Below are 15,642 nucleotides of genomic sequence, written 5' to 3' on the forward strand. Positions count from 1 at the left end.
CGTTCAAAAAGAAAATAATTAGTGCAGTTGAAACCGAGTAAACGTACATTGATGGACCATAAACGTTTCACCAACTTAATTATTGCAAAAAGATAAAAATATAATAAATCTGTTAACAAGCTAATAATAATATATTTTTTAAATAATATAATCATCCAAAAATCAAAAAACCGAGTGTGGGCCATCATCTTTCTCTCTACATCCTGGTTTACAACTTTGTATTGCATTCGATCCATTCCCCCATGTGGAACAATCCCATATGCTCCAAATTCACTTTCTCAATTTTATCTTTTATTTACAAAATAAACAAAAAAAAAACTCCCACTAAGATAATTCCCAATTTCTCACACATATTCATAACATTTTAGTGACAAATCTTGTATCCATTAATCTTTAATTATGTCATCTCCACCGCCGGTCACATCTCCGGCACCCACATCACCACCACCACCGGCCAACACCACCACACCACCGCCCGCCGCCACAACACCACCACCAACCACCCCACCGGCGGACTCCTCTCCACCACCCCCTATCCCTCCCGCCGCATCTCCGCCGCCGCCGGACACTCCATCTCCGGCAACCTCCCCTCCGGCGCCACCCACAACCACCGCCCCACCTCCGTCCACTGGATCCCCTTCGCCGCCGACGCCACCTACTCCAAGAAACAGCCCGCCGTCCCCTCCCGGCCGGTCTCCGCCGTCTCCGGCGGCACCTAGAGGTGGCTCCACTAGTCCTCCGGCCGATTCATCGGATAATTCTCCCGGAATTTCAACTGGGGTTGTTGTTGGGATTGCAGTTGGTGGGGTTTTGATTCTTGTTGTGTTGAGTGTTTTGTTTATTTGCTGTAAAAAGAGGAGAAAAAGAACTCAAGCTCCGGCCGGTTATTATGTTCCACCACCGCCTAAAGGTTGGTACTTTTTCATAACCCATGTTCTAAATTTTGTATTTTTTTATGTTTTATGAATCTTTATGTTTAAATATTGAATCTTTTACATAACCCATGTTTTAAATTTTGTAATTTTCTGTTATTCATGTATCTTTTTGTTTATCTATTGATATTTTTTTCATGAATCATGACCCTTGTTCTAAATTTTGTAAATTTTTGTGTTTTATGAATGATCCATGTTCTAAATTTTGTAAATTTTTGTGTTTTATGAATCTTTTTGTTTAAATATCTAATCTTTTTCACAACCCAATTTCTAAATTTTGTAAATTTTTGTGTTTTGTGAATCTTTTTGTTTAAATATCTAATTGTTTTTCACAACCCAAGTTCGAATTTTGTAAATTTTTGTGTTTTATGAATCTTTTTGTTTAAACATCTAATTATGTTTTCACAACCCATGTTCTCAATTTTATAAATTTTTGTATTTCATGTATCTTTATGTTTAAATATTGAATATTTTTCATTACCCATGTTCTCAATTATATATTTTCTTGTGTTTTATGAATTTTTATGTTTATTTGTACAATCTTTTTCCCAACCCATGTTTTAAATTTTATAAATTTTATAAATCTTTGTGTTTTGTGAATCTTTATTTTTATTTATTGAATCTTTTTCACAACCCATGTTGTAAATTTTATAATTTTTTGTGTTTCATGTATCTTTATATTTATTTATGTAATATTTTTATCAATTATCTTGAATTTGGGTGTTCACACATTACAGTGGATTCTTATGGCGGTCCACCACAACAATGGCAGCAAAATGCACCACCACCCACTGACCATCATATAACAATGCCACCACCACAACCTAATCCCCCACCACCAGTGGCTTCCCGGCCACCACAGCCACCGCCACCGCAGCCGTATATCAGCAACAGTGGAGGTTCGGGGGGTTCAAATTATTCCGGCGGTTCAAACTCACTTCCACCGCCTTCACCCGGGTTGTCACTAGGGTTTTCAAAGAGTACATTCACTTACGAAGAGTTAGCAATGGCAACGGATGGATTTTCAGAAGCTAATCTTCTTGGTCAAGGCGGGTTTGGATATGTACATAGGGGTGTGCTTCCGAACGGAAAAGAAGTGGCGGTTAAGCAGTTGAAAACGGGTAGTGGACAGGGCGAGCGTGAGTTCCAGGCGGAAGTCGAGATTATTAGTCGAGTTCATCATAAACATCTTGTTTCTTTAGTTGGATATTGTATGACTGGTGCTCAAAGATTGCTTGTTTATGAGTTTGTTCCGAATAACACATTGGAGTTCCATTTGCATGGTAAGTTTTCACTTTCGGAATCATGAATTAGGGGGGCGTTTAGGGCTTGTTTATTGCGGTTTCTATAAGGGTATAAGCATTTTCGAGTGTTTGGATGAAGAAAAGGGTGAAGAATAATAAGCTAATAAGAAATGCATAAAACACTTAAGTATAACGATATATCAAGATCATAATCTAAATCTTTGAATAAAAACGATTTCAGGAAAGAACCGCCCTGTAATGGAGTTCCCTACAAGATTGAGAATTGCACTTGGAGCTGCAAAGGGACTAGCTTATCTCCATGAGGACTGTAAGTTCATTATATCTTTGAAATACAAAAGAAGGGGTGGGTTATCGACTTATCGTACAATATCCCCTTAACGTGCGAAGCGTACGAAGTCCACATTTCGAAATTACGCATGTTATCTACATAATTACGCACGTTATAAAATTCAAATCTCGCATGCCATGAAGCATAAAAATTATGCATGGTTAAAACTCAAATTACGCATAGGTTGGTTTAACCCTAATTACGCATGTTATATACATAATCACGCACGTTACTTTGGTCACTTCGTACCGTCACACGCTAAAACCCATTTGTTTGTCTAACTTTCACTACAAAAGAAAAAGGGTTTTAGTATTTAGTAATAAATAAAAAAAATAAAATAAAAAATAATATGATAATTCAGTAGTCCTCAACATTTTTTATCGTTCGCAGGTCATCCTAAGATTATTCATCGCGATATTAAAGCGGCTAATATTCTTCTTGATTTCAACTTCGAAGCAAAGGTAGCTTATTATCATTCTTATTGTAAAGGTGGCTATTTCAACCCATTTACGCACGAATGGGTTGACTTAGCCTGTGTTTTATCTCAAACCACGGGTCAAATGGGCCAAAATCAGAAAAGGGGACTGTTGAAATGGGTCGAATGCGTCACACACATTGAAAGTCACCAGAACTTATTTTTATTCAAAGATTTATATTATTGGAATAATATTGTTTTTCGTAATCATAATCAACACATTATTTATAGAGTAGACTTCCGTTTTGCTCCCTGTGGTTTGGTCACTTTAACGGTTTTGCCCCAAACCTTTAAAAATAGCCATTTTACTCCCTGATGTTTTGGTTTTGTTGCCAGTTTGCTCCCTGCGGGGAGCAAAATGGAAAAACAAACAATTTGGATGGAGTTAGAGGCGGGGAGCAAACTGGCAAAAAAACCGAAACATCAGGGAGTAAAATGGCTATTTTTAAAGGTTTGGAGCAAAACCGTTAAAGTTACCAAACCACAGGGAGCAAAACGGAAGTTTACTCTTATTTATATAAAAAGAACGTACAGAAAGTGTTTGCAGTAGCAACCCGACCCGACCCATTATAAAAATACATTTTGACCCGTTACCCAACCTAAACTTGAGATGTCAATTATCGCTTTGTTGTTTGCGGATGCTGACCTCAATTAAATTTGCAGGTTGCTGATTTTGGGCTTGCCAAGATCACTTCCGATGTTGCTACTCATGTCTCAACGCGAGTTATGGGAACTTTTGGGTAACGTTTATATTTTTTTTTTCTTTTCGACTTTTATACGTATAAGATTCAGTTTCTCGGAGACCTCATGACATGTTTTTTCGTACAAATCCACTATGTATTTTAGGTATCTAGCTCCAGAGTATGCATCTTCAGGAAAACTGACAGACAAATCAGACGTTTTCTCGTTTGGAGTCATGCTTTTGGAATTGATCACGGGCCGCAGGCCCGTTGATTCAGCCCAAACTTATGTGGATGATAGTTTAGTAGACTGGGTAAGTTCACTTACTTACAAACGTATTTTTTTTCGGTCACCTTTTTCGGGGATTCATGGGTTTAGACTAGGGGTTCAAACAGTGGCGGATCTTGCCCGTTGAACGTGCCAGGGCCGAAAGACACGGGCACTAAAAAAAGTCCGGGCAAGCCCGGGCCAAACATAGTATATATAAAAAATTTCGATCGAAATGTGGAAAATTAGCACTACGGCCGAAAAACTTGCCCGGGCCGTGGCCCTGCCATAACCCTTCTAAGAACCGCCCCTGGGTTCAAAATGGGTCGTGTTCGCGGGTTGGCGGGTTCAACCCGATTCGAACCTGAAAATTTTAGACGAACCCAAACACAACCCGAACCTGAAAATTTTAGACGAACCCAAACACAACCCGATTCGCAGGTTGACCCGAACACGACCCGTTCAACCCGATTTTTTTTTATTTTTAAATTTTCTTCTGCAAATTAATATATGAAAATTAGAACTTATTACAAAAAAAACACAAGTTTATACAATACAATTACATTTAAATTATAAAATCTTATGCTAATTTCTCTTTTTAAGTTAAAATTATGGCATAAAACACCCAATTTAATTTATGACATAAAACATACTGTAAATAAATATAATATAAATGGGTTAAATGGGTCAACCCGCCAATGTGACCAGTTTGACTAGAACCTGACCCGTTTAGACTAAACCCAAACCCGCGAATTTCGTGTTAGGTTTGTGTCGTGTTTTCAGGTCGTGTCACAAATTCACACCCCTAGGTTTAGTATAATTTTATAATCCTAACATAAATCAAATACAGGCAAGACCGTTGCTTACACGAGCTATGGATGACGGAAACTTCGACTCCATAGTCGACTCACGTCTACAAAAAGAATACAACCACAACGAAATGGCCCGTATGATTTCTTGTGCCGCGGCCTGTGTCCGCCACTCAGCCCGCCGTCGGCCCAAGATGAGTCAAGTAGTTCGGGCCTTGGAAGGCGACGTCTCACTCTCGGACCTAAACGACGGGACCCGCCCGGGCCATAGCTCGTCTTACGGGAGCTCAGACTACGACACAGCCCAGTACAACGCAGATATGGTTAAGTTCCGGAAAATGGCGTTAGGCACGCAAGAATACGCAACCAGTGAATATAGCCGACCCACAAGTGAATACGGGTTGTATCCATCTGGATCGAGTGGTGAAGCGCAGGACACCCATGAAATGGAAATGAACAAGTATAAAAGAGACGGACCGGGCTTCAGTGACGGGTTCTGATCCGAAAAGTTAAAACCCGAGTTGTGTATAAAGTTTCTTGCTAATCTGATGATATTCAAAGTATGATTTTATGTGAGTTTGATTGTATTTAAATGTTACATTTTGTTTTATATAACAGAAATTCTTTTATTTGATTATTTTAAGGAAGGTCTTATCTGGGGCTGTATTAACTATTAAGTATTAACTTCCAAATGTTTTCCGTAAGGTTTCTCTACTGAGGAGGTCCCAGGTTTGACTCCTGCTGTGTACATATTGGGATTTCAGTATGGAGTTGGGCCTGGGCAGGGTTTAAGAGCTTGTCTTGCTTTGTGGGGTAGTGGGTCTTTTGGCCCGTACAATTGAAAAAAAAAATGTTTGTTACATGGTAATGTAACTGTCATGTAAACGGTTACATTTTGCTATGTACATATTGGGATTTCAGTATGGAGTTGGGCCTGGGCAGGGTTTAAGAGCTTGTCTTGCCCTGTGGGGTAGTGGGTCTTTTGGCCCGTACAATTGAAAAAAAAAAATGTTTGTTACATGGTAATGTAACTGTCATGTAAACGGTTACATTTTGCTGTGTACATATTGGGATTTCAGTATGGAGTTGGGCCTCGGCAGGGTTTAAGAGCTTGTCTTGCCCTGTGGGGTAGTAGGTCTTTTGGCCCGTACAATTGAAAAAAAAAAATGTTTGTTACATGGTAATGTAACTGTCATGTAAACGGTTACATTTTGTGGGTCCTGTTACAAGACTTTGAAGTTTGAAAGCTACTATTTTTAATATCAGTTGGTGTCTATAATAAATGAAATCTTGTTTTATTAAACCTAACGGTCACAACAATACAATAAAAGATGATGAGAAGAAAGAAATGTGGTTATACAACAAAAGATGATAGAGACATGCAAGTTTATCACAAAAATATAAACAAATTGGTCCCATAATAAATACAATAAATAGAGATCAAGGGTTATGTCGATGCATATAAAAACATGCGGGAGTCTCAAAGATGTGTGTTACTAATCAACCTTGTTATCGTGTCGAAAAAATAACTATATATGCTACAACGCTAGCGCTGTGTTCCGGAGGCTCATTTAAAGAGGTAAGAGAAAGGAATTGAGAGGATAGGGAAAAATTCGTGTTTCGAAGTTCTTTTTTAAGAAAGAAAGGGAGAGAAGACGGTAAAGAGATGGAAAAATTAAGCATAACTCTTAAATTCCAAATTGGAGGGATTTGGAAAGAAAGGATTTGTATAAAATTCTAACTCCCTAGAAATTCCTAAATTACCAACCCTGGGCCAGACCCACGATGGGGTCCGGATGTGATGGACACACACCTTTATTTTTTTTAATGTTATATACAGTTAGACATCGAAAATCCCAACCATAATCCTAAAATTGAAACTATATCCTATGTATCCCCCCCCCCCTTTAAAACTTTTGAAACCGTCCTATAAGAAAAACTATAATGAAAATTTATAAAAAAAAAAATATAAAAACTAGTTAGTTTATATAAACAGAAGAAATACACTGGAAGCAACGCGGTGTACCCTAAAATATGCCACGCACGTGTCGTGTCCCCAAAAAAAGGAAAGAAAAAAGAACACCAGACGGATTTGGATTCGAACCGGCGCCCATTCCTTATAACAACAAAACGCTAACCACTACACCAAAGCCACAAACACATCATCATACTACCAGATCAAAACCTATATATACATTACACATGTCCGATGTATAGAAAAAATAAAGCAACTAACAGTGTTCTGTCACGTGGCAAAAACACTATTCCTAAGCTTCTATAATTTATACTAGTATTAAGCCCCTGCGTTGCAGTGTTTATCATAAAACTATGTTAAGTAGTAGCAATATTATACCATTGTCAGCGACCACCAACACCGGAAAAGCTCGTAAAAACAAAATAAGTAAAAACGGGAAAAAAAATAACGCCGAATGAAAAGCAGATGTAAAATCTCTGAATCACGCACGCTCATTGCTGAGAAATTAAACCGAAACGTAAAATATAGAAAAAAATAATTAAGTCCATCCAGAACCCGCGTGAAGGACGAACTTGTCAAACGCAAAAAAATAGATGTGACACAACAGGCCAGTCAAACGGGAAAAAAACATACGAAAAAATGTTGAACCCCACACGCACGTTGCGGTGCGTTAACTCACAAAATTTAGAACGAAATGAAAAACTTAGGAAAGATGAAAAGTATGGTGGACCAAAATTGAAAATAAAAAAAGAGTTAGGATTAAATTGCAAAAGATGAAAAACTTTTGGTTAAAAATAAAAAACAAATGGTCTAAATTGCAAAATTGAAGTTATTTATTAATTTTAGATAAAGATAAAGATAAAAATAAGTGATATCTATATATTGGTTCTTAATTAATAATTAATATTAATATTAAAAGAAATTTATTAAACAAATATAAATAAAATTTATGAGATTGAAGGAGGGAATGCCATGTGGCATTATTTGGATTCTTTTATTATAAGTTAGATTTATATTTATATTATTATTATTATTATTATTATTATTATTATTATTATTTATCTAAATTATAGCTAAGAAGCCCATACCGATTATCAATTTTCATTGTCCAAGCCCATTAGCCCAACCCATTCCGATAAAACTTGCGGTTTTTCCCATTCAACAATCAGCGACGAGACAACTGCTACCGGAGCCAGAATTCCCAGTTTCCCACCACCGCACTAAGTCGCCGGAGATCCCCCCTTTCCGACCAAGGTACGGTTTTTCTTGTTGTGTTTATTATTTTTGATGTTTTATTTGATGAATAATGATGATTAGGGTAAGTTATTAAGTGGCCTAACTAACAGATACGAACGGCTAGAAAACATAATTATACGTTAATTTAACATTAACATTACATTTCATTGTATGCTTATGTGGATTAGAATCAAAATTTAAAACTAGGGTTTGAAAATTGAAGTAGCTTTGGTTCGGTTTATGAGAGAAACACACACGCTACAAGAGATGAAACACTGCATATGGTTGTATCGGTTAACGTTCGGTTATGGCACACCCTTAATCATAACCGATTATCAGTTAGTTCCGTTCGGTGGCGGTCCGGTTATCGGTTAATTACTTAAGGAAAAATTACAAGTTTTGTCCTTTATCTTTATACCACTTTTCAGGCGGTGTCCTTTTTAACGAATGTTGGCAGACGGTGTCCTTTACTAGGTATTTTGTTGCAAGTTTAGTCCTTTACACCCAACCCAGTTAAAAAACCCTGTTAATTGTTGACTGGCGGTGTCCTTTACTAGGTATTTTGTTGCAAGTTTAGTCCTTTACAACCAACCCAGTTAAAAAACCCTGTTAATTGTTGACTGGCGGTGTCCTTTACTAGGTATTTTGTTGCAAGTTTGGTCCTTTACCTAGGTATTTTGTTGCAAGTTTAGTCCTTTACACCCAACACTTAACAGGGTTTTTTAACTGGGTTAGGTGTAAAGGACTAAACTTGCAACAAAATACCTAGTAAAGGACACCGCCTGTCAACATTCGTTAAAAAGGACACCGTCTGAAAAGTGGTATAAAGATAAAGGACAAAACTTGTAATTTTTCCATTACTTAATTCTGTCAATCTCAGTTATCGGTTAATTCGGTCATTCCCGGTTATCGGTTAATTCAGTCAGTCAATCTCGGTTATCGGTTAATTCGGTTCGGTGGCATAGTTGCTACAATTGTTAGTGTTTTAAGTCTTAGTGTTTTGCAAGTTGCAAAAGGTTAGTTTGTTAATGGTAGGAGAGTATACTGAATTGTTAGTGTTAAATTGCTATATATATAAATTTTGCGTGATATTAAAATTACCGATATCCCACCGCAATTACCAATATCTCAAATATCAATCCTTGACCGATATTGATGCAGCGCGTGAAACGAAAAAAATGAAGATTACACGTTGATTCTATGAATACCCGTGTAGTTCTTCCCCAACCCCCAAATTGTAACCCCAAAGGCCACGGAATTTGAAGTGAAAAAAACAGTTTTCTCAAAATTCAATTCTGATCTTCTCATTAGCTTTAGCAACATATAAATAAAGACTGAAATTCGAAACGGGCCTAAAAAAGATAACGGGCCAAACACACGGCCTAAAACAAAAAGCCCAAAATAGTTCAAAAAACATAAAAATGCAAATAAGTAATAGAAATAAGCGTTTTTTGGCCCGGACGATGACCCAAACCGCCGTAGGCTGTTTGCAGCAAGATGGAGCTTGTTCTCACGTTCGAATCGCCTGGTCGCACGTCCCAAACGGACCCCCGTAGCCCAAGTTAGAGCCATTTTAGTGAAGGCCCTTTTGTTACGCGGTCTTGGGCCTCCAAGTACAAAATAGCCCGTTCCTCCACACTTGGGCCCACATCAGATATCCGATTTTTTACCGCCTTAACTGCTTAGGTACATATGTTAACTTTATTTATGTTACCGTGTAGAAAGTTATCATGGGCAAACACAAACACGAAGCCAACGGAAAGAAGGAACAACTAAAGTGGACGGAAAATATGGATAATTTTTTCATACAAGCCATGATAGCGCAACAAGAAAACGGCAATAGGGTTAATGGCAACTTTACTACACATGCATACAACAATATGGTTGCGGAGCTGCGCACAAAGCTTCAAATGGATTTCACGAAAAATCATTTGAAGAATCGTTTAAAAACTTTGAAGGAGCATTTTTCGCAGTGGTACGATATGTTTCACGGAACGTCGTTGAGTGGGTTCACATGGAATTCTAGTACTCAGTTAATTGAAGCGGAGGAGGAAGTCTGGGATAAATTAATAGAGGTAAGTGCTTTAATTATTTTTAGGCTTGTATATGAATCAAACGAACACGAACGGGGCGTGTTTGTGTTCGTTTGTTTAAGTTTTACCGAACAAACAATTGAACACGAACAATTAAACGCACGGGGTTTTCTTGTTCGTGTTCGTTTATGTTTGTTCGTTATTAGTTTAAAGGAATTGTTCATGAACGCAATGGCTTTCGGTTGGGGGGGGGGGGCGAAAACGTATATACCAAAAAAATTCTATAGAACCGGGGGGCGAAAACGTATATACCCACAAATTTCTATACGAAAACTACATATATAACACTACTGAGCGAAAAATTCGAGGGAGCGGGCGCCCCCTCCCCGCCCCTCTTATCCTTCGCCCCTGCATGAACGTGAACGAACGAACGTCACCGAACATATATGAACGGACATAACCGAGCTAACACTAATTAAAACTAAATATGAATAACAATGTCTTCGGCCTAAATACGTTATATGTTTATTTCATAAAATACACTAAATTGTAACGAGCCGAACAATCTTAAATACAAAATATTAATGAATGGAATAAACAAACAACATAAGTTAATGAACATAAGCGAGCGAACGTTCACGAACATTAATGAATAAACTTAAACGAACGTTTACGAACATAAGTGAACGAACGAGACACGTGTTCATGTTTGCTCATTTAACTAAATAAACAAAACGTTTTATTTATGTTCGTTCATTTATTAAAGGGTAAATTACTTTTTGAGTCCCTGTGTTTTTTAGTGGTTTTAACTAGTTGAGTCTAAAAGCAAAAAGTTTAACGACCTGAGTCTCTATAAGCATTTTCTTTAACCATTTGAGTCCTTTTGAGTCCAAATTTTAACCTTTTGAGTCCAATTTTTTGGACTCAAATCGTTATAAAATGAACAAATTTGGACTCAAAACGTTATAAAATAAATTGCTAGGGACTCAGGGCGTTAAACTTTTTGATTTTGGACTCAAGTGGTTAAAACCACTAAAACATAGGGACTCAAAAAGTAATTTACTATTTATTAAATAAACGAACTTTCTACCGAACGAGCAACGATCGGTTCATTTACAAGCTTAATTATTTTTTGAATATTTAGACTGTCGTTTATGATACTAATTATCGCGATTTTGTTAAATAGTCCAAGCCTGATGCTGCAGCGTGGAAGACGAAGAAAGTCTCAAACTTTAATAAGATGTTAGAATTATTTTCAAAGGATAGGGCAACCGGTGCACACGCTGTAACCGCTAAAGAAAGAAACGCCCAATTGCAGAAGAACGACAACATTAACGCCGATACGAATCTAGACATGGAAGACTTCTTAGCTGCCAATGATGTAACTCTCGAGAGCCAATACAATATCGATGATGATATTCAATTGGTAGATTGTACCGAGCAGTCTTCTAGTGAAAAGAAAATTAAAAATAGAAAAAGAAAACTTGGACAAGAAGCTGAAGATTTTACCTCGAAGCTTATAAAAAGCCTTGACGATGTGGCTCTTGCCATTCGTGAAGGTAATAAAATATTAGAAAGAGTTTATCATCGGGAGTATACAGGTGACGAGATTTATAAAGAATTGGAGCCGATGGGTTTGGAACCTCATGAAATGCCGATGGCTTTCAATTATTTGGTGGAGAATCAAGCTAAAGCAAGATCAGTATTTACTTGTCCGGTTCATATTCGGTTGAGTATACTGAAATGTATGATGGGTTTGAGTTATAAAGCGATATAAGGATGTATAACTCGAACCCATCATACATTTCAGTATACTTGTTTGGTAAATTTTTGGTAACTTAGTACATTATCTAGTAAATTTTTTCTTGTTTGGTAACTTGGTACATTTATTAAGATTTTTTTTTTATTTCTTCTGCATTGAACTTTTTGTTCATGGATCTTGAAAGCAATTGCTGGTTAAAGGATAACTTTTATTAAAGGTTGTTTGTGCTTATGTTGGTCGGTCGATCGAGTTCAAAAATATCAAACCGTAGCGAGAGGTTGTTTGATGTTTATGCCAAAAATCAACCTTGTAAAACTTGACTAGACCGGACCGTAAAATTGGTATGTCTTTGATTTTTTTTAGATATGACGAGGGGCGAGGGTTTATGGGTTCTATCTGGTTTTCGCGCATCAGGGAGTATGGTGGTCGAGGGGTCGACGTTGGACATAATGTTTACTTAAGTCAATACTACTTAATTGTTGTTGTTTCATTGCCAAGTAACTAATGAATTAATTAATTATTCATCAACAGCTTATGTTTTATGTTAATACACTTATGTATTAAGGCAATTTACATAATGGGAATGTAGATGATAATTTTCCTTAACACAATTTACATAGGTTAAAGTTGTTTTATTTTAAAGGGTATAATAGTAAAATTCTAACTTTGTTTTCTTGTCCTCCCAACTCAGGATTACATAAAATGTTTAATTTTCTTTCCTCTTTATTAGACTCGGAAACACGAATATAAAATCAATCTTTCATTTCTTTTCTCTCCTAATTCCTCTTCCTATCTCTTCTTTTGTTGAATGAAACTCGGGAACACATCATAGAAGGATGAGACATTCATACTACAAAAATCAGTAGAAAGACGAGACCCGTACTTTAAGCAACCGCTACGACAACTCTAATGCCGCTGATACTTTTTCGATCCTAAAATCCTACATATGAGTTATTTTGCAAATCGCCTTTATTTTTAGACTCATTTGTTGGATAATTTGGACACTTATTAAACTTTATGAAAGAGAAGGTTATTTTGATAACTTTAGGTAACCACTTAAAAAGTCTAAAGGTTCATATCTAACGATCAAAATTTATAAAACAGATATTTTAATTTTTACATTCAACTTTTAGTTATATATATAACAAAAGAGGGTGGGTTAGTAATAGTTCCTAAGAAACAATCTCTATTTTTGCATTATTTTTCTTCCTTAAATTTACATGCAAAACACAAGTTTTTTTTAGTTTATTTTTGTGTTTCAACCTTCAATTTTTAGCATTGTCACTTACACCCCTACAGGTTTCTAAAAACTTTGTGAAATGTCATTTTGACTGCCTCAAGTTTTACGTGCTTATTTTTATGTAAGGGGGTCAAATATAATACATTTTCGTGCTTATTTTTATGTACATTTATGTTGGTCTACGTTTTGTTCGGAAACGAGTCAGGTCAAATATAATACGTTTTCACTAGGCGGTATAAATTCGACTTACTTTACGTTTCAACCCCGCTACATTGCATGGTACCATTCTTTAACGTAAAAAAAAACACTATTTTCTTACGTGCTTATTTTTAAGTATGTTTCGTTATAAATCCAAGTTGGTTCACATTTGACGTAAATTTTCTTGGGAATGGGTCATGTCAAATATAATGCGTTTTCATGCTTATTTTCAAGTGTGTTTTCAGTTGGTCTACGTTTTAACGTAAATTTTATTCGGAAATGAATCAGGTCCAATATGGGATGCCATAAGTTCGAGTTATATTAAGTTTTGACGCCGCCACGACGCATGACGGGTCAAAATACTAGTTAAGTTATATAAAGTAAATTTAATTTAGCAAATTTAGTTTTATGTTCTCGGGCCCTATTTAACGGGTAAACATTAAACTTTGTGGGCTAACAAGTGAGATGGCCTGTGGCCAGATGGCATTGCAGGCTTGGAGCCCAATAGAGCAGCCCAAAGTTTTTAGACCATAACACGTATCTAATTTTATTCTCAACTAGCATTAAGACCCGCGCGCGTTGCAGCGCGGATTCTTCTCAAACATCAAATGGATTAGTTCAAACGTTATGTGATGCGTTAACCATATGAAAACACGCATTTTAACGTATTTGATTAAACTCAATGTAACCTATATAAACATTACGATTTGATCAAAACATAAAGCATATCAAATTATAGAGTAAAATCATAACGTATTATATATGACCCGAGTAATACATAGAAAACGTAACGGGTATAACGCAAAAGTTGACATGTATAATGAAAAGAGATTAATTAGAGCTTTTAAAAACGGAAAAAAGAAACCACAATTTGACTCCACTTGGATCCAAACAAAATTTACAAAACATTTATAAAAATAATCACGAAAACATATTATATTTGATCTGACTCATTTTGTCGTGCTCGTTGTAGATTTTCATGAGGTTTTTTAAGATATAAAATTACTTGGATCCAAACAAAATTTACAAAACATTCATAAAATAATCACGAAAATATTCTAAAAGCCTTTACATTTTAGGACCCGTGCGTTGCGACGAATTTGTCAAATGGAGAAAAATAGATGCACTGCGATTGGCATGTCAAACGGGAAAAAACGTTGAACCCCACACGCACGTTGCGGCGTGTTGACTCGCAAAATATAAAAAGAAACGTAAAACGAAAAATTTGCGAAAGATGAAAAATATGGGGGATCAAAGTTGAAAATATAAACGTGTTGGGGTGAAATTGTAAAAGATGAAAAACTTTGGGTTAAAAGTAAAAAAGTAAAAGGGGTTAAAATGTAAAAGATAAAACCTTTTGGGTTAAAAGTGGAAAATGCAACTTTTTTTTTTGAAAAACCCCCAATGCATACATTACAACAATACAAAGCAACAACTTGTTGCAAATTTATGATATGGAAATGTTTATCAGACGAGAACTTTATACACCACTGGTTCGGTACACTCTGACTGCTGTTATTTAGCACTGATGGTTTTTAGAGTTGTACCTGAATCGGGTTCACAAGTCAGACTGGTTTCCGGATGTTGTGTAGAGTGGACGCGAAAAGAAGTTGTTGGATAAGAAATGTTTGTACTTCTAGATTTATTTCACTCGTCCTATCTTGATGTTTTAAAAAATTTGAAACCTTTTCACGTTTATTTGTAAGCGTACAACTTTCTTTCACCTTTATCTCTCATCTTAAAAAAATTCTTGCATCTTATTCACCATTTTTATATTTATCTTACTCACAAATACTTTTTTTTTAATTATATTCCTCATTTTTATACAATCACAATAATTTTATGGAAGATGAATAGTAGCTTTTTATATATAAAAAGATACCGTACCAAATTTTCAAATTATAAAAATAGGGTGTACATTTTGTGGCTATGATATGGAGTGAAAAATAATGATTTTTAGACATTTGTCTTAAAATTTAAAAGTAAGGAGAGATATAGTGAAGCTGTTGTGAATGCTCTTATACATTAGAGCAATTGTTAACACCCGCACATATAGAAGGGCTAAAATTTGAAATTAGACGTCTATAATTTTCTATTACTTGGTGCGTGATATACAACAATTCCAATTTCCAACAAATCGTTTATAAGAATCGTCCTCTTATTAAACGAAAATTCGTGTCAGCCGGTGTTTTCAAAATTGAACTAGTCAGTACGGGGACCAAACACATAATAACATCTATTTTAGTTGATCGGACCACTTTTTTTTTATTTATCTTTTATTTTGGTTTTGTCTCCAAAATCTTGTTTCCTGATTTATTTAGTATTTCATACTTCACATTTTGTTTATTTAAAGCTTTGAATTATATTTTTATCTAAATCTATACAAAAAGATAAAGAATTTTCATATATTGTTTTCATTTAGTTACATATTTATATTTTGA

General features: G+C 35.9%; 2 protein-coding genes across 2 annotated transcripts; both read left to right on the forward strand.

The window, feature by feature from the left end:
* Window positions 1-232: 232 nt before the first annotated feature.
* On the forward strand, window positions 233-5,409 carry LOC110893795 (proline-rich receptor-like protein kinase PERK1). The gene is made up of 7 exons (XM_022140928.2): window positions 233-910; window positions 1,670-2,215; window positions 2,418-2,504; window positions 2,916-2,986; window positions 3,664-3,740; window positions 3,847-3,994; window positions 4,799-5,409. Exons 1-7 carry the CDS (start codon window positions 400-402, stop codon window positions 5,255-5,257), a joined length of 1,899 nt encoding a protein of 632 aa, XP_021996620.1. The 5' UTR covers window positions 233-399; the 3' UTR covers window positions 5,258-5,409.
* Window positions 5,410-7,886: 2,477 nt separating this feature from the next.
* On the forward strand, window positions 7,887-11,867 carry LOC110893794. The gene is made up of 3 exons (XM_022140927.1): window positions 7,887-7,986; window positions 9,694-10,043; window positions 11,188-11,867. The coding sequence occupies exons 2-3, from the start codon at window positions 9,699-9,701 to the stop codon at window positions 11,776-11,778; spliced, it is 936 nt and encodes a 311-aa protein (XP_021996619.1). The 5' UTR covers window positions 7,887-7,986; window positions 9,694-9,698; the 3' UTR covers window positions 11,779-11,867.
* The last annotated feature ends 3,775 nt before the right edge of the window (window positions 11,868-15,642 follow it).

The sequence above is a fragment of the Helianthus annuus genome, chromosome 12 (genome assembly GCF_002127325.2).
Source record: "Helianthus annuus cultivar XRQ/B chromosome 12, HanXRQr2.0-SUNRISE, whole genome shotgun sequence".
In the NCBI taxonomy this organism is placed as follows: domain Eukaryota; kingdom Viridiplantae; phylum Streptophyta; class Magnoliopsida; order Asterales; family Asteraceae; genus Helianthus; species Helianthus annuus.

Excerpts from the sequence above, each read along its gene's own strand:
- LOC110893795 (XM_022140928.2), top strand. The coding sequence starts at position 400 with ATGTCATCTCCACCGCCGGTCACATCTCCGGCACCCACATCACCACCA. Across the intron at positions 2,505-2,915 it reads AGCTTATCTCCATGAGGACT|GTCATCCTAAGATTATTCAT; the intron begins GTAAGTTCATTA and ends TATCGTTCGCAG. Across the intron at positions 2,987-3,663 it reads ATTTCAACTTCGAAGCAAAG|GTTGCTGATTTTGGGCTTGC; the intron begins GTAGCTTATTAT and ends TTAAATTTGCAG.
- LOC110893794 (XM_022140927.1), top strand. The coding sequence starts at position 9,699 with ATGGGCAAACACAAACACGAAGCCAACGGAAAGAAGGAACAACTAAAG. Across the intron at positions 10,044-11,187 it reads TCTGGGATAAATTAATAGAG|TCCAAGCCTGATGCTGCAGC; the intron begins GTAAGTGCTTTA and ends TTTGTTAAATAG.